The sequence below is a fragment of the Aquarana catesbeiana genome, linkage group LG03 (genome assembly GCF_042186555.1).
Source record: "Aquarana catesbeiana isolate 2022-GZ linkage group LG03, ASM4218655v1, whole genome shotgun sequence".
In the NCBI taxonomy this organism is placed as follows: Eukaryota; Metazoa; Chordata; class Amphibia; order Anura; family Ranidae; genus Aquarana; species Aquarana catesbeiana.
Genome location: NC_133326.1, coordinates 609,563,375 through 609,587,603, shown reverse-complemented (window position 1 = coordinate 609,587,603; position 24,229 = coordinate 609,563,375). Strand labels below are relative to the sequence as shown.

Here is a 24,229-nt window from a genome sequence, read left to right as displayed (position 1 = left end):
ACACCTCCTGAGTGTTCTCTATATCTATACGATAAAATGTATTGAAAATCCAGAAAGGAAAGGAAGACCCCCCCCTCATAGCATTCAAATCAGACAGATACAGAAATTAAATTGCAGAGATCTCCCCCCAAAAATATATAAAAAAAAACTGTCAGAATCCTCCAAAATCTGAAATGCATATTTCAGATTAGTTGGAATTGCAGTTTAAAGGAAAATTTGTAATTTTTTTTTTTTTTTAACTTAAAATAAAAACACTTTATACTTAACTGCTCTGAGCAATGGTATTGCACACAATGGCCCTAAACCTCCTCCTCTGGGGTCCCCTCACTGCTGCTGTCTAACCCCATAGCAAGCGGTTTGCCATGGGGGCAGATATGAGGTCTTGCTCCCAAGTTGGCACACCCCTTAGTAAAAAAACAGCACACAGTGAATACACCAAGCACTGATAGGCACACATTTATCTTAATCCCCCTAGATGTTAACCCCTTCCCAGCCAGTGTCATTAGTACAGTAACAGTGCATATTTTTAGCACTGATCACTATTAGTGTCACAGTCCCCGCTTATAAGTCACTGATTACCGCCATTACTAGTATAAATAAATAAAAATTCCAGTAAATATATCATAGATTGTAGACATTATAAGTTTTGTGCAAACCAATCCATATATGCTTATTGGGATTTTTTTCCCAAAAATATGTAACAGAATACATATTGGCCTAAATTCATGAAGAAGTGGTGTTTTTTTTAATTTTTTTTTTTTATTAGTTATTTATTTTAATTGGATATGTTTTATAGCAGAAAGCAAAAAATATTGGGTTTTTTTTTCAACATTTTCTGTCTTTTTTTTTATAGTGCAAAAAATAAAAAACCCAGAGGTGTTTAAATACCACCGAAAGAGAGCTCTACGTGTGTGAAAATGTATTAAATTAATTTGGGTACAGTGTTGCATGACTGTGCAATTGTCAGTTAGAATAACATAGTGTTGTTAAAAAAAAAAAAAAAAAAAAAGGGGAATGATCATAAAGGGGGGTAAATCTTCCGGAGGGTTAGTGGTTAATGCAGGGAATGCATTAAGGTAAAACCAGTGTCATGACTTTACAATCACTGGGGATCCTAACAAGCTGGAATCAGTTTGAAGACGCCAATAATTCAGTGAAAAGGTTTTCATGTCTTTTGTGACTGATATGATTGGGAAGTAAATTGTATGATAGATTTTTTGCAATTGTTGTGTTTTACTCATCAATAGCAATTTCTATTGTTGTCTTATTTTACAACTGGCATATTTGTTCAGTTTGTCACCTAGTGACATTGTAGGTATTGAAGTGTATGTAAAGCCAAAACTTTTTTTAATTTTAGATAATAGGAAATTATTAAATCAGCTTTCGAGCTGTTTTATTTTTTTTTTTTGCCATCTGTACCCAATGGAGAGGCTATCCTTCAAATCTGTTTTGTAGATACAACAGGAAGTGAGAGAAAATATGTGAGAGAAAAGCGAGGGAAATCCCCCTCAGAGTTGTCACAGGAACATTTGTTCCTCCTTGGAAGGCTTCTTAACTCTTCTTGTTCTAGTTACCACTCAAACATTTTGGATCTTCCCTCACTTAGGGCATATGTTTGCAGTTGGGGTGTGGTAAAAACACTTGGTTAACCCACGTTTTTACCACCCCCAACCACTCCCTTTAAGCTGCAAATGCAACCAGATGGGTGTTGTACACATGCCATGACCATGATGCTTTGCCCTGCAGCCACAGCAAAAATTATCCCCCTGTTGGGTTCAGCAGACAGTAGCACCACTGAATGCAACCCATTCAAGTGAATGGGGCCATGCCGCAACTACGTGAAATGCATTTATTTATTTTTGGCATTTTTTTGTTGAGTGACAGAGATGAGCTCATCACTGTGCTGATTCTCTCTCTGTTCATTCATAGGCTAGACAACCGGGTCTCAGCAGAAGTGGGTTAAATGATATTGGTCATCAGACATAAGATGTCTAGTGCTGCAGGGAAATTCCTGCATTAAAATGAATATTACAGCAAAGTCTGGTTTTGTTATTTTATCTTTTTAAATGGGCTATTTATTTTTATCTTGCTTTTTTTTTTTTTTTTTTTTTTTGTGTGTATCGAGTTTGGAATTAAAGGGATTGTATGGGTTCGTTTTTTTTAAAGTAACAAACATGTTATACTTTCCTCCACTGTGCAGTTCGTTTTGCACAGCGTGGCCCTGATCCACCTGTTCTGGGCTCCTCCCCCCTCTGGGAAGCCCTATCCCGAGGGGGTGAGCTTGTGGGCGCGCTCCCTGTCATACACGCTGCGTCCATAGACACAAAGTGTATGACTAGGTCCCGCCCCCCCCGGCAGGCTGCGTCATTGGATGTGATTGACAGCAGCGTGAGCCAATGGCTGCGCTGCTATCCATCTATCCTATCTATCCAGTCAACGGCCAGACTCAGCGGAGAAGAGGACGCCGGGGGACGCGCACAGCAGGTGAACGGGCTCAGGTAAGTAAACGGGGGGGGGGGGGGGCAGTCATTGCCAGGTGTTTTTTCACCTTATTGCATAGGATGCATTAAGGTGAAAAAACATGAACCTTTACAACCCCTTTTAACCTCCCTGGCGGTTTTCCCGAGTGTGGCTCGGGGTTAAAATTCAGTACCATTAGCGGTAACCCTGAGCCACACTCGGGATCGCATTGCAGGATCCTGGGGCGGCGTTACTTACCTTGTCCCCGGGATCCTGCGATGTCACCCGCAGCGTCCGAGGGCTCCGCCCTCCTCCGAAGCCTCTCCGTGCCAGGCTCCGTTCCCTGCAAGCGGCGCGACGCACGGGGGCGGAGCCTGGCGGCAAATTAAAAAAAAAGTAAAAATCATAACACATACAGTACTGTAATCTTACAGATTACAGTACTGTATGAAATGATTTCACATCCCTTTTGTCCCCAGTGCTTTGTCCCATGCCCTGCATGCAGTTTTACATGATATACACTGTTCTTTCTGCCTGGAAACTGGAGATTGTCCATAGCAACCAAAAAGTGTCCCTTTACGTCAAAAGTGGCTTTAGACCAGCTAGAAAACAGCGATAGTAAATTAGAACACTTGCAGAATTGTGTGATAGTGAATTGTGGGGAAATTTATTTTATTACTATTTTTTTTAATTTTTTTTAATTATTTATTTTTATTTATTATATTATAATTTATGTTTTTGTGTTTCAAACTTTATCATACCCGGGATATCTACTAGACTCTTGTTTGGACAGATTTAAGTGTGTTATTGTTAAGATTTACAGACCTACAATATAAAACGCCAAATTTCCATGCAAAATAATGGTACCGCTTTCAGCACCTAAAATCCGAAATAATCATACCGCCAGGGAGGTTAAGGATTATTTGTGAATGGCTGAAGCCTTGTTTACTGGTATAGGTTGTATTTTATTATTTCTTCGTTGGAGTTCCTTGGTGCTTTAATACATGTACATTTAGATACGTAGGGTCAGCAGCACAGTGTCCATTAGACCCCTTTCACCCTGCGGCTGCCTTCGCAGTAATGCGGCGATTGTTTTAGTGGCGCTTTACCACTGTTTAAGCGGCGCTTTTCGGACACTAGCGGGGTGCTTTTAACTCCAAAGAAGGGGTTTGGACAGGGCATTTTGGGAGTGCTAAATACAGCGCTTCCAACCTGCCCCAAAGATGCTGCTTGCAGGACTTTTTGGAACGTCCCGCAAGCGCACGGCCCCAGTGTTAAGTCACACTTGAATGAATGGGAGGCGGCTTTCAGGTGCTTTGGAGAAGCGATTTCCAGTGCTAAAATGCCTGAAAACCGCCCCAGTGTGAAAGGGGTCTTAACATTACTTGACAGTGTTGGCTGTTCTGAGACTTCTGAGATCCCATTGGTTTACATAGTGGTTTTCATGGTGGGGGAAGATATGGTAGCTTCTGGGTAAAGTAAGTTCCTTCGAAAGGACATTGCTCAATCGCTGCGTAGTCTGGGTAGTTCCTAAGGAATGTTCTTGTTTTCTTCCCCTTTGGCACCTTTTACCATTTATGGAGCAATCTCACCGGGATGACTGTGCCAGCCACTTATTATGATTCATGCACAGGAATGGGTGATGACTTGCAGTAATAAAATATTACAATGATTTTAGGTACAGAGCATTGTTCCTAACTTCCTTTTGTTTCTGTGGTCAGTTTCATCCCGCGTACACACAAGCAAACTTTACGGCATACTTTGTCCTGCGGGCTTTTCGACGGACTTTATGACGGATTTTCCGAATGAACGGACTTGCCTACACACAATCAACCAAAGTCCGACGGATTCGTACGTGATGACGTACGACCGGACTAAAACAAGGAAGTTCATATCCAGTAGCCAATAGCTGCCCTAGCGTCGGTTTTTGTCCGTCGGACTAGCATACAGACGAGTGGACTTTTTCGACCAGACTCGAGTCCGTCGAAAAGATTTGAAACATGTTTCATTTCTAGGTCCGTCGAACTTTTGGGGAAAAAAAGTCCGCTGGAGCCCACACACGATCAAATTGTCTGACGGCCTCCGGTCCGCCGAACCAAGTATGCCGTAAAGTCCGGTCGTGTGTAGCATTAGGCTACTTTTACACTGGGGCGTTGGGGGGGCGTCGGCGCGGTAAAGCGCCGCCATTTTCAGCGGCGCTTTACCGTGGTTTCCGCTGTGCTTTTCGGCCGCTAGTGGGCCGCTTTTAACCCCTGCTAATGGCCGAAAAAAGGTTAACAGTGTCCGCAAAGCGCCGCACTTTGCTGGCACTTCAGCGGCGCTGCCCATTGATTTCAATGGGCAAGGGGCGCTGTAGGAGCGGCGTTTAGGAGAGGCTCTTTACAGGTGCTATTTTTAGCCCTATAGCGCCTGTAAAGCGCCTTCGTGTGAAAGCAGCCTTAGTTAGAGATTTGTCCCTAGAACATGTTTTTGCATACGGGCATTCTTTCAATCCATAATTAGTCAGATCAAAAATGAACTGCAATGTATCCCTAAGCGTAGCCGAAGGTACATTAGGGTATATTCAGCATTGCTGGACTAAATGCAATATGTTTGCATCCAAACCTGACTGTATGTAGAAAGATATAGGGGGACGCATGTCCGTTTACATCCATTCACCATAGGGTCTGTTTTTCCTCCATCAGGAAAAAAACAGAATGCACACGGATGTCACACATGCAACAATTGTTTCCATTCTGATCCAACTCGATCTAGGATCCCCAGATAAGACAGAAAGGAAGGCTTCTATATGAGAGGGACTGTAGTGATAAACCCTGATTGGTCATTATGATTCACCTTGGTGTATAACTTTTTCTAGGCAGTGGGCTAGTTCTCTGGCGGGGGGGTTTTAAATCCAACATTTGGAGAGATATTGGACAGATTGATTCGGGTAATAAAGTATTTAACCCCTTTGCGCCTAAGGGTAAAACAAATCTAATGCCTAAGCACAATTTTTGCAACTTTGACTTAGTAAAACCGTAAATATCATCACAACTACTTTATGCATTCAGGTAGATTATACCTTGTTTTTTTTTTTCAGGACAAATTAGGCTTTCATTTGGTGGAAAATGGTAATGGATATCTCCTGGGTTTTTTTTTTTTCTCTATTATCAAAAGGAAACTGGGCCAATATCGTAAAAAAAAAAAAAAAATTTTTTTTTTTTTTAAATTTAGCTGTACATTTCTTGCAACTACCACCAAAGAACAACTCAAATTAAATTCTCCTGCTCCTGACAATCGCAGAAATACAACATATGTGTATGCTGTTAGGTTAGTTGTTGTTTGTACCCGTAGTTCAGCCCAAAAACAATGGTGCGCATTTTCCTTTTTTTTTTTTTTTTTTCTATCCTACCTTAAACACACTGACACTGATACTTAACTTAAAACAAAAAAAAAATTCCGGTAAAAGAAAAAAAAAAATACTGATCCTGACCTTGACCCAAACACTAACCTTGGCACTGACCTAGATTAAACCGTGATCTAGGTATTTTTTTGTATTTTTTATTTTATTTTTTATTATTATTTATTTATTTTTACACACACTTTTTATTTTGAGAGAGAGAGAGAGAGAGAGAGAGAGAGAGAGAGAGAGAGAGAGAGAGAGAGAGAGAGAGAGAGAGAGAGAGAGAGAGAGAGAGAGAGAGAGAGAGAGAGAGAGAGAGAGAGAGAGAGAGAGAGAGAGAGAGAGAGAGAGAGAGAGAGAGAGAGAGAGAGAGAGAGAGAGAGAGAGAGAGAATATAAGTATCTCTTTCCTCCATTCAGAGAAGGAAAACACAGGGATGGGCTTCACAGTGATAGCCAATCGGAGGCTATCACAGCAATCAGGTGACCCGGAATCAGGAGATCCAGGTCCCAATCATTAGAACAGGGCTCTGGGCTCCCACTGAGACCCTGGACTCTGTGCTGAGAGCGTGGCATGCGTTGCGCTCCCAGCACAAAGGGATATACGCAAATATGCGGCCCCATGGAAAAAAAGCCCAGTACAGTGGGGCCGCATATTTGTTTACGGTCGGCGTCAATTGGTTAAAGAGGACCTTCAGGTTTTTTTTATACTGTAGCTGCTGAGTTTTAAATATCAGGTACTTACCAGTGCCTGGAGTCCAACGCTGTCTTCCCACTGCCTTCTTGCTGCGGGTCTCTAGTGCCACCATCTTGGATATAGGTCCCCACTATAAATGCACAAGCCCACATGGCACACTGTGAATGGTACTGCAGCCCCCTAGGACATGTGACATCTCCCAGGAGGGCTACATAAGGGGAGGGGGTGAGGCAGGCCATCCTTGCCTAGTCAAGGAGTGGGCACCTATAAAAATCAGCACTTGCTTTCCCCCCCAAAAAAACTGGAACTCAATTACAGGCTGGAGGGAGGAAGCAAACAAGCACTACTTCACTTTTTGAGTGAAGTTCCACTTTAAGGAGGGTTCCAGTGCAAGAAGCTTCATCAATTAGGTTTGAGGAGAAGTACAGAGACATATTATTTGTATATTTCTAAGACTGTCTATTCATGGTATATCATTTTGGGGGGGCTTCCGTGATGACCAATGACCAATGTCAGATGCGTCTTGGTCTTGTGCACACAGGTATGCAAGTGAACACTTGCAAAAAATCTGAAAAAGTGAAAAATCTGGATTTTGTTGGACTCGAAAAATGTTTTTCACTGTGAGCATTGATCAATAATCATTGCGAAATCCTATTCTACAAATGCATACAGCTTGAGGCAGCTCAAAGTGCGCTAGTTATTTCCTGGATTTACATGCACATTACTCAGCATTTTACTTAATATATAGAAGTATTCATATCCGCCCATACCCTTGGATGAACTTAAAGGTAAAGGCTGAACTCCAGGGCGGCTGGTGCTTAAAAGTTTTCGGGGGGGTGCAAACAAACTGAAAAATTCAGGAAAAAAAACCTCAATTGCAGCCTCACTGTGGCCATCAAACGCAGCCTCACTGTGGCCATCAAACGCAGCCTCACTGTGGCCATCAAACGCAGCCTCACTGTGGCCATCAAACGCAGCCTCACTGTGGCCATCAAACGCAGCCTCACTGTGGCCATCAAACGCAGCCTCACTGTGGCCATCAAACGCAGCCTCACTGTGGCCATCAAACGCAGCCTCACTGTGGCCATCAAACGCAGCCTCACTGTGGCCATCAAACGCAGCCTCACTGTGGCCATCAAACGCAGCCGCTGTGGCCATCAAACGCAGCCTCACTGTGGCCATCAAACGCAGCCGCTGTGGCCATCAAACGCAGCCGCTGTGGCCATCAAACGCAGCCACTGTGCCATCAAACGCAGCCACTGTGCCATCAATTGCCAAATTGCATGCCAAATCGCATTATGTGAACCTAGGCTGAATGTGGTTTTCATTTAGGAAAAATTATAAAAGGCACAAATGTAATAAAATGTAACAAATGACTTAATGGAGAGAAATACTGCTATGATTTTTCAGAATTTTCATACAAGCATTCAAAAGAAATTCTACTGGTGTATTGTCAGCTTTAACGTGAAACTAAACCACTTAGGAATGTTGGGGTCTCCAGGAGCTTTAGTCATCATTTGAAGTATGCTGAGCATCTTTGCACATTATGGCATACTTACCTTGTGAATGTCCTACTCCAGTGATGCGACTCCCACAGCCTCCATTGTCTCTGGCTCTTTAACCTCTCCCCCGTTTTAGTCCAGGTTCAGAGTGTTTGACCATCTTGATTGTCTAGGCCAAAATGACATAACTATGATGCATGTACAATGAGCTGCTTGTGCACGGCTTTGTGTTCACTTCGTAAAAAGAAGCATTGACAGGCAGGGAGAAGCATTAAAGTGGTTCTAAAGGCTAAAGTTTTTTTTTTTACCTTAAAAGAGAAGTATGGGGGATTTTTTTTTATTTTTATAAGAATCATACTTACCTAGGTGGATGCAGCATTGGTCCGATCCTGCATCTGTCCCCCACAGGCTCTAAGACTGAGATCTGAGCCTTTGGCTCCTGCTGCTGTCAACCATAGCCAGGGAGGAGAGAGTGGGGACAGGGTGGTGCGGAGCCGAGCTCTGTGTGTGAATGGACACACAGAGCACAGCTCGGGTGCGAGCCCACTCAAGTGCCCCTATAGCAAGAGGCTTGCTGTTGGGGGCACTCAGCAGGGGGGAGGAGCCAGGACTGCCAGCTGTGGACTTAAAAAAGAAGAGGATTGGGGCTGCTCTGCACAGAGCAGATAAGTATAACAGATTTTTTAAAATATATATATATAATTTTTTTTTATTCTTTCCTTTATAATCAATAACCTAAAAGCCTACCTTTTCAGCATTTTTTTCAAAGATAAGTTTTAGTTCCTCTTTAGCATTTGTGTTTGTGGTCATCCAGTTCCTAAATTTCAAGGGTATTTCCACTTTCACAGTCAAATTTGAGAGAACCCCATGTTTGTTATATGTTCCCCTAAGCATTCACGGGATGCCTAAAAAGTTTTTTTTTTTTTTTTTTTTTTTTTTTTTTTTTTTTATATTTCTTATCTTTTTTAGATGTTTCACGGGATGAGATTAAATGCTTGACTGCAAAGTTTTTTTAAACAATGTCAGAGTGAGACTGTCCCAAGTCTGTCCTTATTAACATCCAATGCAAGAAACCCAACTTCTACCCCCCCCAACACTTGTGCGGGTGGTTGCCACTGCTAGACCGCATCTGTTAATCCTAATGGCACCTCCACGCAGCATGGTTTCCTCGCACTGGAAACTGCACTGCACTTGCAGTTTCGGTGCTGGCCGCGTTTTCAGAAAAGGTGCAGGGACCTTTTCCCTGCGTTTTTTAGGAGGCAAAGCAGCCCATTCAAATGAATAGGTTGCTGTGCCCATGTAAATTGCAGCTCACAGAGCTGCACAACTGTGAACCTAGCCTTAGGACAGACAGTTTTCAAATCTAGTTAAAAATGATAAAGAAGATCTGCCTGCACAGTACATACAGGATTATATATGGCAAACACCACTGCCCAGCCCTCTCATAAATATGGTAAACTAGTAGGATTGTTCCTTGCTGGAAGGTCCAGAATGGAGCATCTAAAAAAGTCAGGTACAATCTTTAAATGTTTTTTAAGTTCTGCTACATGAATGGGGACATGTAACAAATATAGGATTTTTGTTTACAATCGAATTTTTATTATTGTAGTAGGTCATAGTTTAGTACAAATGTTTAACAGAAACATAGGTACACAAATATAAGATTTTTGACCATAAATAACCCACAACAATAAAAATCAGTCTGTATATGTAGTAAAGTATGCTTGTTGTACTCACTGTGGAACCTAAGAGGTTAATCCTGCATTTTGTGTAAAAACGCTGTTTGATCCTGTCTTCTCTGATCCTCCCCTTCTTCCATTATCCCCAATCTGTCTCCTAATAGAACAGAGCCTTTAGAGTCACTCTGTACCTACTCAGTTTGTTGTGTATTGATATTTTTTTTTTTCTTGGGAGAGTGCATGTGATCGGCACAGGACCAATCAGCACTGTCCAGACACAGGGTCAGGGGTCATGCTGCCTCATAAGACAGTCAGAGTAGAATGAAAACTCCTCCTACAAGCTTTAGCCAGACACTGAAAAATGCCATAAGACTGCTATATGCTGCTGATGAGAAAAGGTATTTAGCAGTTTATATTTACTTAAATAATTGCATTTCCATGTTCTGTATACTATGAGAGACCAGATATAGTGAATGCAGGGTCCTGGGTTTAGTAACACTTTAAGCTTTAAGCGATACATGCAAGGCTAATAATACTAACCCAAAGTAACCAATCACATTCCCTTAGTTATGGTATAGAATGTAAATAATTTAGGAGGATCCTATATGTAACTGTACTTAGAACACATCTGTTCTCTTTGCTCTATATTACTGTGTTAGCATGTGTGCATAAAGCAGAACTATACTCGCCTCTCCACCAGCAATGAAGCATCTGCCAGCTCCCTCGCTGGCGCTGGGAACTTTGCCTGATTTTTCTTACAGGTTCTGGATCTTCAGCCATTTTAATTGGCATTGGCATATTTGGATAACAGCCCCACTCTCCCCATTCCCTTTGTTTACATTTAGCTTTCGGCTGTAGAATCTCCCAGCCATCAGCTGAATGGAAGAGGGGATCCACCACTGTGCAGGAAGTTGTCCCATTCATGACCGGTTCTCAGCACAGACATGCCCTGCTCTGAGTGAACTGGCAGGAATTATTTAAGGAGGAGCTCCAGGCTCTCCACCCCCCCCCCCCCCAAAAAATGTAAATGTCAGCAGCTACAAAGACTGTAGCTGCTGACTTTTCATATAAGGACACTTACCTGTCCAGGGATCCAGCGAAGTCCTCACCCGAGCCGATTCTTCAATTGGCTTTGGTTGGGTGCAGTCGCTGCTTGCGGCTTCACAAACAGTTTCCTACTGCACATGCGCAAGCTGTGCTGCGCCTTGTGAATCGTCCTGTAGTCCTCTTGGACCTGTGATGTGTCCCAGAAGACGGGGGTGGGGCAAAGTGAGAATGGGTACCTGTCAAAACCAAGTACCAGCTCCCCCCCCCCCCCAAAAAAAAATACCAAATGTGGCAGTGGAGGGGGGGGGGAGGATGCAAACAAGCAGAAAGTTCACTTTTGGGTGAAGTTCTGCTTGAAGAATCTGGTACTGCCATAGTGGCGGGTTCTTAAAGTGGTGGCAGATAGCACTACTAGAATTTTTCACCCATCTTGTTAATGTTGCCAAATATGACACAAATGGTTGCCTGAATTAGGCGCAGGTAGTGCTAAAGGAACCCACTGCAAGAAAGGTTAAAGAATTTCCTCTTGCATCTGTCTAAGTCTAGACAGGAATTGAGCAAATTTCCCTTGCCATGTTCTGTCTGACCCTTATTAATAAGAAAGGAAGTTCATTAGTTGAAAAGCTGACAGAGGGCTTTATCCTTCCCCATTCTATCTAAAACTGGCAATATAATTGTCTGAGATGAACTTCAGCTTTACCTACAGTCTTGCACAGTTGTACAAGCTCCTCTCCTGTAATGAAATCACATATTCTGATTTCACTGCACACTGTGAGCTTCTCACAATGTGCATTATAATCTTCGTAAGTCAGCTAGAGCCCGCCTCATTTCCTGGCTGGAGTGCATCCAGCATCAGCTAGCCTTTTCCTTCCCAATCTTACACTGACCTTTCCCTTTTACTTAATTAATTTTAGTTCTTTCAGTCATAGAGTCTCTGCATCTCATGTGCCTAGGGCAGCCAACATGCAAATGCAGTCTGCTTAGGAATGCCTACTACTGCCTACTGTACTGACATCAGCGCAGGGTGCTGTGATATTTTCAGAAAGCACCCTGATGGCCCCTCCTACCAGTCATGATCTGCTGCATTGCATAGAGAAGCAAGGATGCCCAGTGATGACATTGCTGGGATTGAAACAAAATATGTAAAAAAAACAGATTTTTTTTTTTCATGAAAAAAGTAATTAGCAAATTAACAGAGTGAAGGGAGGAACCAGGAAAAGCAAAATATAACCAAGTTAAATTACAGCTTTAACCACTTAAGGACCAAGCCTATTTTTTACTCTTGGTGTTTACAAGTTAAAATTATGTTTTTTGCTAGAAAATTACTTAGAACCCCCAAACATTATATATTTTTTTCAGACACCCTAGAGAATAAAAAGGCGGTCGTTGCAATACTTTATGTCACACCGTATTTGCGCAACGGTCTTACAAACACATTTTTTTTTTTAAATACACTTTTTTTTTTTTTTAAATAAAAAAAAATAACAAAAACAGTAAAATTCGCTCAATTTGGGAAAAAAAAAATACCAGTTTATGAGCTCTTTCCTATGAATACCATTGGTAACATGCCCAATTTCACTGGCCTAGCAGTAAAATTCTGGCCAGGTAGTAGCCACTCCTACTGAGGCTTTAGACAACAGGCACATCGATAGGACACTTGATAAACCACAAGGTACCTGCATATACCCTACCAGTTCTTATGTGATCCTACATGCAGCAAGGTCTCTGGCCCTGTCCAGTCTAATGAGGACCAACCAAGGCCAAAGATAGCTGACATCCTTCAATATATAGTGGGTTGTGAGGCATAGCGGGTGCAAAGATGGTAAAAGTCATTGGACGCCAGGCACTTCTTGGATGTAAAAGAGGTTTTATTTCTTTTGACAGTCCTTTTTTGCATTTTTGGGGGAAAGGGGGTTAGGGCCAGGACACCCTTAAGTAGTTATAGATTCAATTGGCAGACTCAGACTTCAATAGGAGGACAGCCGTGCAAGGGAAAGACCCCAGCAAGGCGCCACTTCTGCACATGCAACAGTCCTTTAAAAGTTCCTAACTCAAACGTAACAGTTCTTCCAGCTCCACTAGCAGCCCAGGGCGTATGACTCTTGTCCACCCAGACAGCCGTCCAGGTGGCACAGAACATCGATCACCTGACCTCACCCAAATATGTAGGTTCTGCCAGCAAGCCAAGGGACTCAAGAAAACCTCTACCTATTGGCTGAGATACCCCATATACCCATAACCTGACCTTGGGTTGCCCTTCTCATATCTAGTACCACAAAGTTCCCGGCCACCTAGTGGTAGAAGAGTAGAAAAGTGCAACAAGGCCAAACTTAGGGAGAAATCAATAGATCTCTATCAATCGACCAAGATGACTACTCTTGGCAAGTAAATTTGTGAGGAGCAACCCTGACTAAACCCCAGGGTGCTACATACACATCCAGGGGTCCCCCAATATGGGTGTGTGACATAAAAATATAGAGATGAGCAACAGCTTGCAGTTTTGGAACTTCTCTTTATTATCACACAACGCAGACTGCGGATGCATTTTATTGTGGAATGGCATGAAGAGGGAGTGAGTGACAAAGCTTTGACTGCTGCAGGTATAAGATGCAAGCAAGCAAAGATACAAAGCTTTCCTACTCCTTCCTGTTTTCATCATATTCCCTTTTGTTCCGCAAGAGCATCTTTCATCGGCTGGATAACTATGTACATGGGTCTTGGCTTATTCTGACTAATGAAGTTTATGATCAGAAACTAATGTTTTGTTTTTTTTTTTTTCTTTTTTTCTTCCTTAGCAATGCATGGACTCCCAAGAGGGCTGGAGTATGAAGTTGTCTTTCCAGAGAAAATCCATTCTTGGCACAAGAGGGACACAGAGGTAAGTCGTACCTACATAATTAAGCTATCTGATCTGCACCAACCTGTTTCTTGTTACACATTTTACTCTGATCTGTCTTGTGTTAAATTAGAAATAAATATCTAGATTGATTAATATATCAAATATGCCACTGATAAGATCAGCTGATTTTGCTTGAAAATCTAGGCACAGGATTTCACTTCTGGAAACCAAGGTACTGTTACCTTGGAATATATACAGTATAACCATACAGATTATTGTGTCATTGGGTCCAAAACCCTACTCCATAGAAGCCATGGTTTCCATACACTGCTTTGATAATCGCCAAAAAGCCTGAAACATCTGTATGCACTTTGTAATAAATGGTTTTATATTATTAGGCCCTATTTATCTGATACTCCGATGGTTCTGCACAAGCATCTGCCCAAAGGGGCATAAAGCTTTTTGGATGGCTCAGCCCACTGTCCTGAAATGCAGAATAATCCATACATTTTTAGGATATGTATTAGAATGAGACTTTGGAATAACTTCTGTTCTAAGAAAGCTTTACTGTGCTATGGTTGAGATATATACAATTAGCAAATAGAGATTTGAGAGGATCTGCAATCCATGGATACACTATATAGCAGGGATATGCAATTAGTGGACCTCCAGCTGTTGCAGAACTACAAGTCCCATGAGGCATAGCAAGACTCTGACAGCCACAAGCATGACACCCAGAGGCAGAGGCATGATGGGACTTGTAGTTTTGCAACAGCTGGAGGTCCCCTAATTGCATATCCCTGCAATATAGAATCCTCTTTTTTAGCTTGAGTGGGGAGATGTTAGAGTTTTTTTTTTTCCTTGCTACTACTTTTCCTAATAATGCCCCTTTCTTTTGGAGATACCTGATCCCTCTATTCTAGATAATTCATGAATGACTCTCTGGTAGCACAGCAAACATTAGTGTTTAAGATCGGATTCTCAGCTGGTGGCGAGTCTACTTTAGCCTTTCTTTCACTCCCTGACTGCTAATGCTGGGTACACACTGATGAGATTTTTTTTTTTTTTCGTTCAATCCAGCGGGTTGAATGAGACAAACTAACAGATGGTCGTACCAACATAAGTGATGATAGTGCGGCGATCACCCCTGCTGTCCCCCACCAGAATTCACAGAGCAGTACTCACAGCCATTGGCTGCAAGTGCTGATCGGATACTGGTTTTCCAGCACGTCACTTCGCTAAAGATGGAAAATTTGGTGGTAGAGGCTGTTGGACTGTAATGGTACCATAATGATTAGGATACACAATTATGTAAAACAAAATACATTTTATTAATTTAACATAGACATTATTAAAACATACATATTTCTAAAATTATATCTGTCTGCTCAATTAAAAGAGGGGGGTAGAGCTGAAAATGAATACCAATTCACCCGGTGTTAATTAGATTGGCATGCTCGACATGTTTCTCGGATATTCACCACTTCTTCAAGAGCTTTATATTGCATAGTGTGAACAGAGACCATATATAATGTGTCAGCCAATCAGAAGGAAGAATCTCGGATGGCTGAGACACTCGTGGACATCACTGGACAGAGAGGGATCTCAGGTAAATGTGAGGGGGGGCTGCTGCACACAGAAGGCTTTTTATCTTAATATGCATTAAGATAAAAAAAAAACATCTGCCTTTAAAACTCCTTTAGGATAAAAAACCTGATGTAACACAAATATGCAGCCCCCACTGGACTGGGCTTCTTTCCAGGGGGCCACATATTTTACATACCTTTCCTTTTGTGCTGGGAGTGCGCCGGGCTCAACGAGAGCCCCGGGCCCCGTTTTAATGATCAGGGCCTGGAAATACTGCTTATGGGTCACCTGATAGCTGTGATTGCCAATCAGGGGCTATCATAGCAATCAGTCACTGTGAAGTCCACCCCCGTGTTTTCTGTATCTGTGAATGGACGAGAGAGATAGGAAAAAAAAAAGTGTGTGTAGAAAAAATAATAATTAAAAAAATAAATAAAAAGATTTGCTCTAGGGCAGTGCCAGGGTTAGTGTTTGGGTCACAGTCAAAGGTCAGAGTCAGTATTTTTTTGGACAGGATTTTTTTTATTTAATTAGTAATAGTGTCAGTTAGACCCCTTTCAGTGTCAGTAGTGTCAGTTGAACCCCTTAGACCCCTTTTCACACAGGCACTACAGTGCTAAAAATAGCGCCTGTAAAGTGTCTCTCCAGTGTGAAAGCCTGAGGGCTTTCACACTGGTGCGGTGCACTTGCAGGACGTTAAAAAACTCTTGCAAGCAGCATCATTGGAGCGGTGAAGGAGCGGTGTATACACCGCTCCTTCACCGCTCCTGCCCATTGAACTGAATGGGCACTGCAGCGGCTCTTTGTGGGTTGTTTTAACCCTTTTTCAGGCGCTAGCGGGGGTTAAAACCGCCCCCCTAGTGGCCCAAAACCCCCAAAAAAATGACCGTAAAGCACCGCTAAAAGTAGCGACGCTTTACCACCATTGGCGCCAATTCCCCAGTGTGAAAGGGGTTTTATGCCCCGTACACACGGTCGGACATTGATCGGACATTTCGACAACAAAATCCATGGATTTTTTCCGACGGATGTTGGCTCAAACTTGTCTTGCATACACACGGTCACACAAAGTTGTCGGAAAATCCAATCCTTCTGAACGCGGTGCCGTAAAACGCGTACGTCTGGACTATAAACAGGGCAGTAGCGAATAGCTTTCGTCTCTTAATTTATTCTGAGCATGCGTGGCACTTTGTGCGTCGGATTTGTGTACACACGATCGGAATTTCCGCCAACGGATTTTGTTGTCGGAAAATTTTATAGCAAACTCTCAAACTTTGTGTATCGGAAATTCCGATGGAAAATGTGTGATGGAGTCCACACACGGTCGGAATTTCCGACAACAAGGTCCTATCACACATTTTCCGTCGGAAAATCCGACCGTGTGTACGGGGCATAAGTGTCAGTGTTAGTGTGTTGTAGGTAGATTAAAAAAAGAAAAGTGCCCACTATTGTTTCTGGGCTGTACTAGAGGTACAAACAACAAACAATATACATGTATGTGGTATCACTGCGATTGTCAGGAGCAGGAGAATTTATTTTGGGTTCCTCTTTGGTGGTTGGTTATGGTAGTAGCAAGAAGTATACAGCTAACTTTAAAAAAAAATTATATATTTTTTTTCTATTTTGGGCCAGTTTTTCTTTTGATAACAAAAATTCCATTACCATTTACCAAATGAAAGCCCAATTTGTCCTGGGAAAAAAAAAAAAAACAAGGTATAATTCACCTGGATGCACAAAGTATTTGTGGTGATCTGTATGGTTTTACTAACACATGTCAAAGTTGCAAAATTTGGCTTGGGCATTAAAAGTGTTACTAAACAATTTATTTTTTATTAAAATAACAAACATGTTATACTTACCTGCTTTGTGCAGTGGTATTGCTCAGAGCAGCCCCGATTCTCCTCTTCTGGGGTCCCCGGCGGCGATCTTGGCGCCTCCTCTTCTTCTGCGGGACTGCCATAGCTGGCTATGGGGAGAGGTGGTCCCTGTGCTCCCGACCTGTGTGTCTATGGAGCTGCGATCCATAGACTTACACAGCGGGACTTAGGCCTGTCCCCCCACTTCCTCTGACAGCAGCAAAAGCCAATGGCTTGTGCTGCTCCTCGAATGCAGTGTAAAGAGAAAGTAAGGGGAGAAAAGATGCAGCCCTGCACATTGCTGATCTCTTCTCCCCTCTCTTCCCCTTCACACAGGGACACTGAAAATGTTTTTTACCTTAATGCAAGCAATTTTAGGCTTAGTAACACTTTAAGATTTATTTTACTCTTAGGCCACGAAGGGGTTAATCTCCAGTGCTGTTCTAGACTTACTCCTAATCTGTTGGTATCAAATATTTGCCTTGCAGTGTCTGATAACCAGTGCCTTGCTTTGATGCTAATACACTAGTATAGCTTTTTAAAATCAGGATTCAGTTTTACATCAGATTTTAGTAAACTTAAAGCCAAACTCCAGCTCTACCTTTTTAGTCTTGCACAGTTGTACATGGTCCTCTCCTGTACTGAAATGGCTTATTCTGATTCCAATGTATACTGTGAGCTTCTCACTGTATGCATTAGAAGCTGTGGCAAGTCAGAACCCACCTCATTTCCTGAGTGGGGACATCCAGTATCATCTAGCCTTTTCTTTTCCTCCCCAGCCTCACTGCCCCTTGCCCACCCATTTCATTCATTGGATTTTTAGTTCTTTCAATTAGAGGCTCAGCATCAGTGGACTGCCCCGGGTGACACACATTGGGGGGTGTCAGGCACTGCTCAGAGACCCCAGGTGCATCTGGGGCCCATGCACTTTCCATGGGCCCCAGAAACATTTCATATTCCTGATATGTACCTGCTGTACCATGTACTTGTATGAAAAAGCATCTTGTTCTCTTTGTATTGCTCCCTTTGTGTGAATTATCTGGTGTTCCTACTAGTCCCTCTGGTTTCCTATTAAAAACTGACCACACTAAGCAGGAGAGCACACCGTGATCAGTTCTCTAGCTATGCTGGGAACTCAGCCTGATCTCCTCCAAAGATCAGATTTGTCCTGACACGCCCCCCCAACAACCTTTCGCTGGGAAGCTTAGTGTGCTGCTGCTTCTCTTCCCCCAGCTCTTATGCATCTGAGAACAGAGAAAATGTGACCACTTATAAAAAGGGGGGGGGGAGAGGTTTTTATATTTATGCACAAATGTTTTGCCTTTCATTTCTATTTTAAACTGAATGAGTTGTTTTACAAGGTGATCGTTTACAATCACTTTAATGGCACAAGCATTGCAGAATCTTGATTGTCCAGAACTACATCTGAAAATGCATCATTTAACACGCTTGTTTCATTAGCATGTTGGTAAGGGAAGGAGGGAAGAACAAGAGGAGGGATAGTTTAAGCAGGTTAAAATTCAGCTTTAAATTTGACATAAGAAATCAAAGGCATGGATGACATTAAAAATCTGAAAGAAATTCTACCCATTCCCCACACTTTTCAAAACTTAAGACATGTTTTGGCTGGAGTTGGGTTTTAAGCTACGGTTTATCAGACTGCTTCTCATCCTCCATTTTTTTGTGCTTAACATGGGCTGCAGGAATACTGAGAAATGATACAATTTAATCTCATTTTTTTTTTTTTTATTCACCTTCACTAAACATTTTGTGTCTCCAGAGCAAGTATCCAGATTGGACCCAGTACAAGCTTTACATGGAGGGGAACCATGTACATTTACACCTCAAGAAGACTGAGTGAGTGACATCACTGTCATACAGCAATATATTTATTATTATTTATATGTGTTTGTATTCACTTAAAACATATTCACACAATACTAAGGATTTGTAGCAAACTACTCTTTGTGCTTTGTCCTGCAGTGCTCTAACTCTAATGCCCTGTACACACGATCGGACATTGATCGAACATTCCGACAACAAAATCCATGGATTTTTTCCGACGGATGTTGGCTCAAACTTGTTTTGCGTACACATGGTTGCACAAAGTTGTCGGAAAATCAGATCGTTCTGAATGCGGTGACGTAAAACACGTACGTCGGGACTATAAATGGGGCAGTAGCCAATAGCTTTCGTCTCTTAATTTATTCTGAGCATGCGTGGCACTTTGTGCGTCGGAATTGTCCACACACGGTCGGAATTTACGCAAACGGATTTTTTTTGTCAGAAAATTTTATAGCCTGCTCTCAAACTTTGTGTGTCGGAAATTTCGATGGAAAGAGTCAGATGGAGCCCACACACGGTCAGAATTTCCAACAACAAGCTCCGATCGCACATATTCCTTTGGAAAGTCCGACCGTGTGTACAGGGCATAAGTGTAATACAAACTAAGGGGCTCTTTTGTGATCAAAAATTTTGATATTAGGTCTACCCAAACCTGAAATTTCAGTTGGGTGGATGTTTTATTTTATCTGCTTTTAGAGAGCTATAGTGAAACGTTCTGTTTTCTATGTTCCCAGCTACAACTACTTGCAATGAGATCTGTGGGAGGTATCCCAGATTCCCAACTAGATAGCCTATTAAATTTTAATCTCTTATGAGCAGGGCCCTCTTAACCCTCTTGTATGTTATTACAGTGGTCATCAAACCTGTCCTCAGGGCCCACTAACAGGCCAGGTTTTATGTATTACCTTGGGGAGATGCAGACTAGAATACTGCAATCACTGAGCAGCAAATTATATCACCTGTGATGTATTTCCGTTATCTTGCAAACCTGGCCAGTTAGTGGGCCCTGAGGACTAGGGATGAGCTTCGAGTTCGAGTCGAACTCATGTTCGACTCGAACATTGGCTGTTCGCCGAACAGCGAACAATTTGGGGTGTTCGCGGCAAATTTCGAATGCCGCAGAACACCCTTTAAAAGTCTATGGGAGAAATCAAAAGTGCTAATTTTAAAGGCTTATATGCAAGTTATTGTCATAAAAAGTGTTTGGGGACCCGGGTTCTGCCCCAGGGGACATGGATCAATGCAAAAAAAAGTTTTAAAAACGGCCGTTTTTTCAGGAGCAGTGATTTTAATAATGCTTAAAGTCAAACAATAAAAGTGTAATATCCCTTTAAATTTCATACCTGGGGGGTATGCCTGTAAATGGGTGCATGTTTCCCGTGTTTAGAACAGTCTGACAGCAAAATGACATTTCGAAGGAAAAAACCCATTTAAAACTACCCGCCGCTATTGCATTGCCGACAATACACATAGAAGTTCATTGATAAAAACGGCATGGGAATTCCCCACAGGGAAACCCCGAACCAAAATTAAAAAAAAAAAATGACTTGGGAGTCCCCCTAAATTCCATACCAGGCCCTTCAGGTCTGGTATGGATATTAAGGGGAACCCCGGCCAAAATTTTAAAAAAAAATGACGTGGGGTTCCCCCTAAATTCCATACCAGACCCTTCAGGTCTGGTATGGATTTTAAGGTGAACCCCGCGCCAACAAAAAAAAAAAAAAAAAAACGGCGTAGGGTCCCCCCAAAAATCCATACCAGACCCTTATCCGAGCACGCAACCTGGCAGGCCACAGGAAAAGAGGGGGGGACGAGAGTGCGGCCCCCCCCTCCTGAACCGTACCAGGCCACATGCCCTCAACATTGGGAGGGTGCTTTGGGGTAGCCCCCCAAAACACCTTGTCCCCATGTTGATGAGGACAAGGGCTTCATCCCCACAACCCTGGCCGGTGGTTGTGGGGGGTCTGCGGGCGGGGGGCTTATCAGAATCTGGAAGCCCCCTTTAACAAGGGGACCCCCAGATCCCGCCCCCCCCCTGTGTGAAATGGTAAGGGGGTACTTACCCCTACCATTTCACTAAAAAACTGTCAAAAATGTTAAAAATGACAAGAGACAGTTTTTGACAATTCCTTTATTTAAATGCTTCTTCTTTCTTCTATCTTCCTTCATCTTCTGGCTCTTCTGGTTCTTCCTCCGGCGTTCTTGTCCAGCATCTCCTCCGCGGCGTCTTCTATCTTCTCCTCGGGCCGCTCCGCACCCATGGCATGGGGGGAGGCTCCCGCTCTTCTCTTCATCTTCTTCTTCATCCTCTTCTCTTCTTCTTTTTCTCTTCTTCATTTTCTTCTCCAGGCCGCTCCGCATCCATGCTGGGATGGAGGGAGGCTCCTGCTGTGTGACGGGGTCTCCTCGTCTGATGGTTCTTAAATAACGGGGGGCGGGGCCACCCGGTGACCCCGCCCCCTCTGACGCATGGGACATGACGGGACTTCCCTGTGGCATTCCCTGTGACGTCACAGGGAAGTCCCGTCAAGTCACCGTGCGTCAGAGGGGGGCGGGTCACCGGGTGGCCCCGCCCCCCGTTATTTAAGAACCGTCAGACGAGGAGACCCCGTCAAACAGCGGGAGCCTCCCTCCATGCCAGCACGGGTGCGGAACGGCCCGGAGAAGAAAATGAAGAAGGAAGAAGAGAAGAGGATGAAGAAGAAGATGAAGAGAAGAGCAGGAGCCTCCCCCCATGCCATGGGTGCGGAGCGGCCGAGGAGAAGAAGATAGAAGACGCTTCGGAGGAGATGCTGGACGAGAACGCCGGAGGAAGAACCAGAAGAGCCAGAAGAAGATGAAGGAAGAAAGAAGAAGCATTTAAATAAAGGAATTGTCAAAAACTGTCTCTTGTCATTTTTGACAGTTTTTTAGTGAAATGGTAGGGGTAAGTACCCCCTTACCATTTCACACAGGGGGTGGGGCCGGGATCTGGGGGTCCCCTTGTTAAAGGGGGCTTCCAGATTCCGATAAGCCCCCCGCCCGCAGACCCCCACAACCACCGGCCAGGGTTGTGGGGATGAGGCCCTTGTCCTCATCAACATGGGGACAAGGTGTTTTGGGGGGCTACCCCAAAGCACCCTCCCAATGTTGAGGGCATGTGGCCTGGTACGGTTCAGGAGGGGGGGCCGCACTCTCGTCCCCCCCTCTTTTCCTGCAGCCTGCCAGGTTGCGTGCTCGGATAAGGGTCTGGTATGGATATTTGGGGGGACCCCACGCTGTTTTTTTTTTTTTTGGCGCGGGGTTCCCCTTAAAATGGTATGGAATTTAGGGGGAACCCCACGTCATTTTTTTTTTTAATTTTGGCCGGGGTTCCCCTTAATATCCATACCAGACCTGAAGGGCCTGGTATGAAATTTTGGGGGACTCCCACGTCATTTTTTTTTTTTTTTAAATTTTGGTTCGGGGTTTCCCTGTGGGGAATTCCCATGCCGTTTTTATCAATGAACTTCTTTGTGCAATAGCCGCGGGTAATTTTTAAATGGGTTTTTTCCTTCGAAATGTCATTTTGCTGTCAGACTGTTCTAAACACGGGAAACATGCGCCCCTTTACAGGCATACTATAGACACCCCCCAGGTACGAAATTTAAAGGGATATTACACTTTTATTGTTTGACTTTAAGCATTATTAAAATCACTGCTCCTGAAAAAACAGCCGTTTTTAAAACTTTTTTTTGCATTGATCCATGTCCCCTGGGGCAGGACCCGGGTCCCCAAACACTTTTTATGACAATAACTTGCATATAAGCTTTTAAAATTAGCACTTTTGATTATTCATGTCCCATAGACTTTAACGGTGTTCGCGTGTTCGAGCGAACTTTTTTCCTGTTCGCATGTTCTGGTGCGAACCGAACAGGGGGGTGTTCGGCTCATCCCTACTGAGGACAGGGTTGTTGACCACTGTTTTATTGTATTGTAACTGTATTATCTGCCTTTATACTGTAAAGTGCTGCACACACTGTTGGCGCTATATAAATCCTGCACAATAATAATAGTCCTTTTTAATTTCAGTGTAATCCTTTTACCCCTAGGGTCAGATGACCCCCAACAGTTTAGTAGGTACACATTCTAAATACTCCAGTGCACTTACATTAGACTGAGCATCACTTCTAAGTGTAGGATCAATGGCTTGTACCAGGCAGGGGCGGATCCGGGGGGGGGGGTCAACAGGGCAATTGCCCCCCCCTGAAATAATAGCACACTCTGATGAAATGTCATTGTCTCCTGCCGCTCCGCTGCCGGCCCGAGTCTCTCTCTCACATGTGCCGATTGGCAGTGCCGAGAGAGAGACTCGCGTCTATGTGTGTGGTACGTACGGGCGGCGGCGGTCACTCACACTGAAGAAAGGAATACCAGGAGGAGGTGGGTGGAGCCTCTTCCCTGCACTCGATGCTAGATGCCAGGCGGCCCTGGCGTTTGCAACGAGTGACGTCAGGTCAGTCACAGTGAGTGAGTCACCGTCACGTCGGAGGTCGGACTCGAGTCTCAGACTCAGAGCCGACCGACGAGACAGTGTGACAGCCGCCCTGGACACGACACTAGATGCTCATCATGCTGGATGCTGGAGACTGGAGAGAGTAATAGGCAGACTGTCTGAGACTTCCGTTCTTCCGCCTCCCCTGTTACGTGGGGACGGCGGCCAATCAACGGGCAGGGGTGCAGAGAGATGACATCATCTCTCACCGCCCCCACATCTCTGCAGTAACTTCCGCCCTCACTGTGAAGGTAGCGTGGGCAGCAGGGAGATTACATTATCTCTGCCTGTCTCTGGGACAAAGAAACAAGAGACAAGCAGAACACCACCTTACCTGGCACGTGACAATACACATCTGGTGGCAGATGACGTGGCAAGTGACAATCCGCATCTAGTGGCAGGTGACGTGGCAAGTGACAATCCGCATCTAGTGGCAGGTGACGTAGCAAGTGACAATCAGCAACATGTGGCAGGTGTCAATCTGCATCTGGTGGCAGGCAAGTGACAATCCACAAAATGTGGCAGGCAACGGTGGCAAGTGACACACTCGGGGTTCCCACTGATTCTGCATTATGGTGAGTTGAATGATTTCATTTTATATTACAATGTATTAATAGAAATAATGCGCTTCAATCATCCTGACATCATAACAACCATGGTGCCGGGATGATTAAAGCACCAACAACAGCCATTTCCCCGATAAATTGTCCTCAAAAAAAAAAAGGTATATTCTGGCAGTGCCCCTCCCGAGATTAGGCTCTGGATCCGCCCCTGGTACCAGTTTGAAAAATACCTGGGCGCCAGTCACTTTAAGAAGTTACAA

General features: G+C 43.7%; 1 protein-coding gene across 2 annotated transcripts in view; it reads left to right on the top strand.

Annotated features, from left to right (window-relative positions):
- LOC141133094 (zinc metalloproteinase-disintegrin-like VLAIP-B) overlaps nucleotides 1–24,229 on the top strand; it is a 108,569-nt gene that overhangs the window by 5,416 nt on the left and 78,924 nt on the right. For both annotated transcript variants that reach the window (XM_073622225.1, XM_073622224.1), the window contains exons 2-3: nucleotides 13,562–13,644; nucleotides 18,829–18,905. In XM_073622225.1, coding sequence (XP_073478326.1) covers nucleotides 13,562–13,644; nucleotides 18,829–18,905 — 160 coding nt within the window. The remainder of the gene's footprint in view (nucleotides 1–13,561; nucleotides 13,645–18,828; nucleotides 18,906–24,229) is intronic.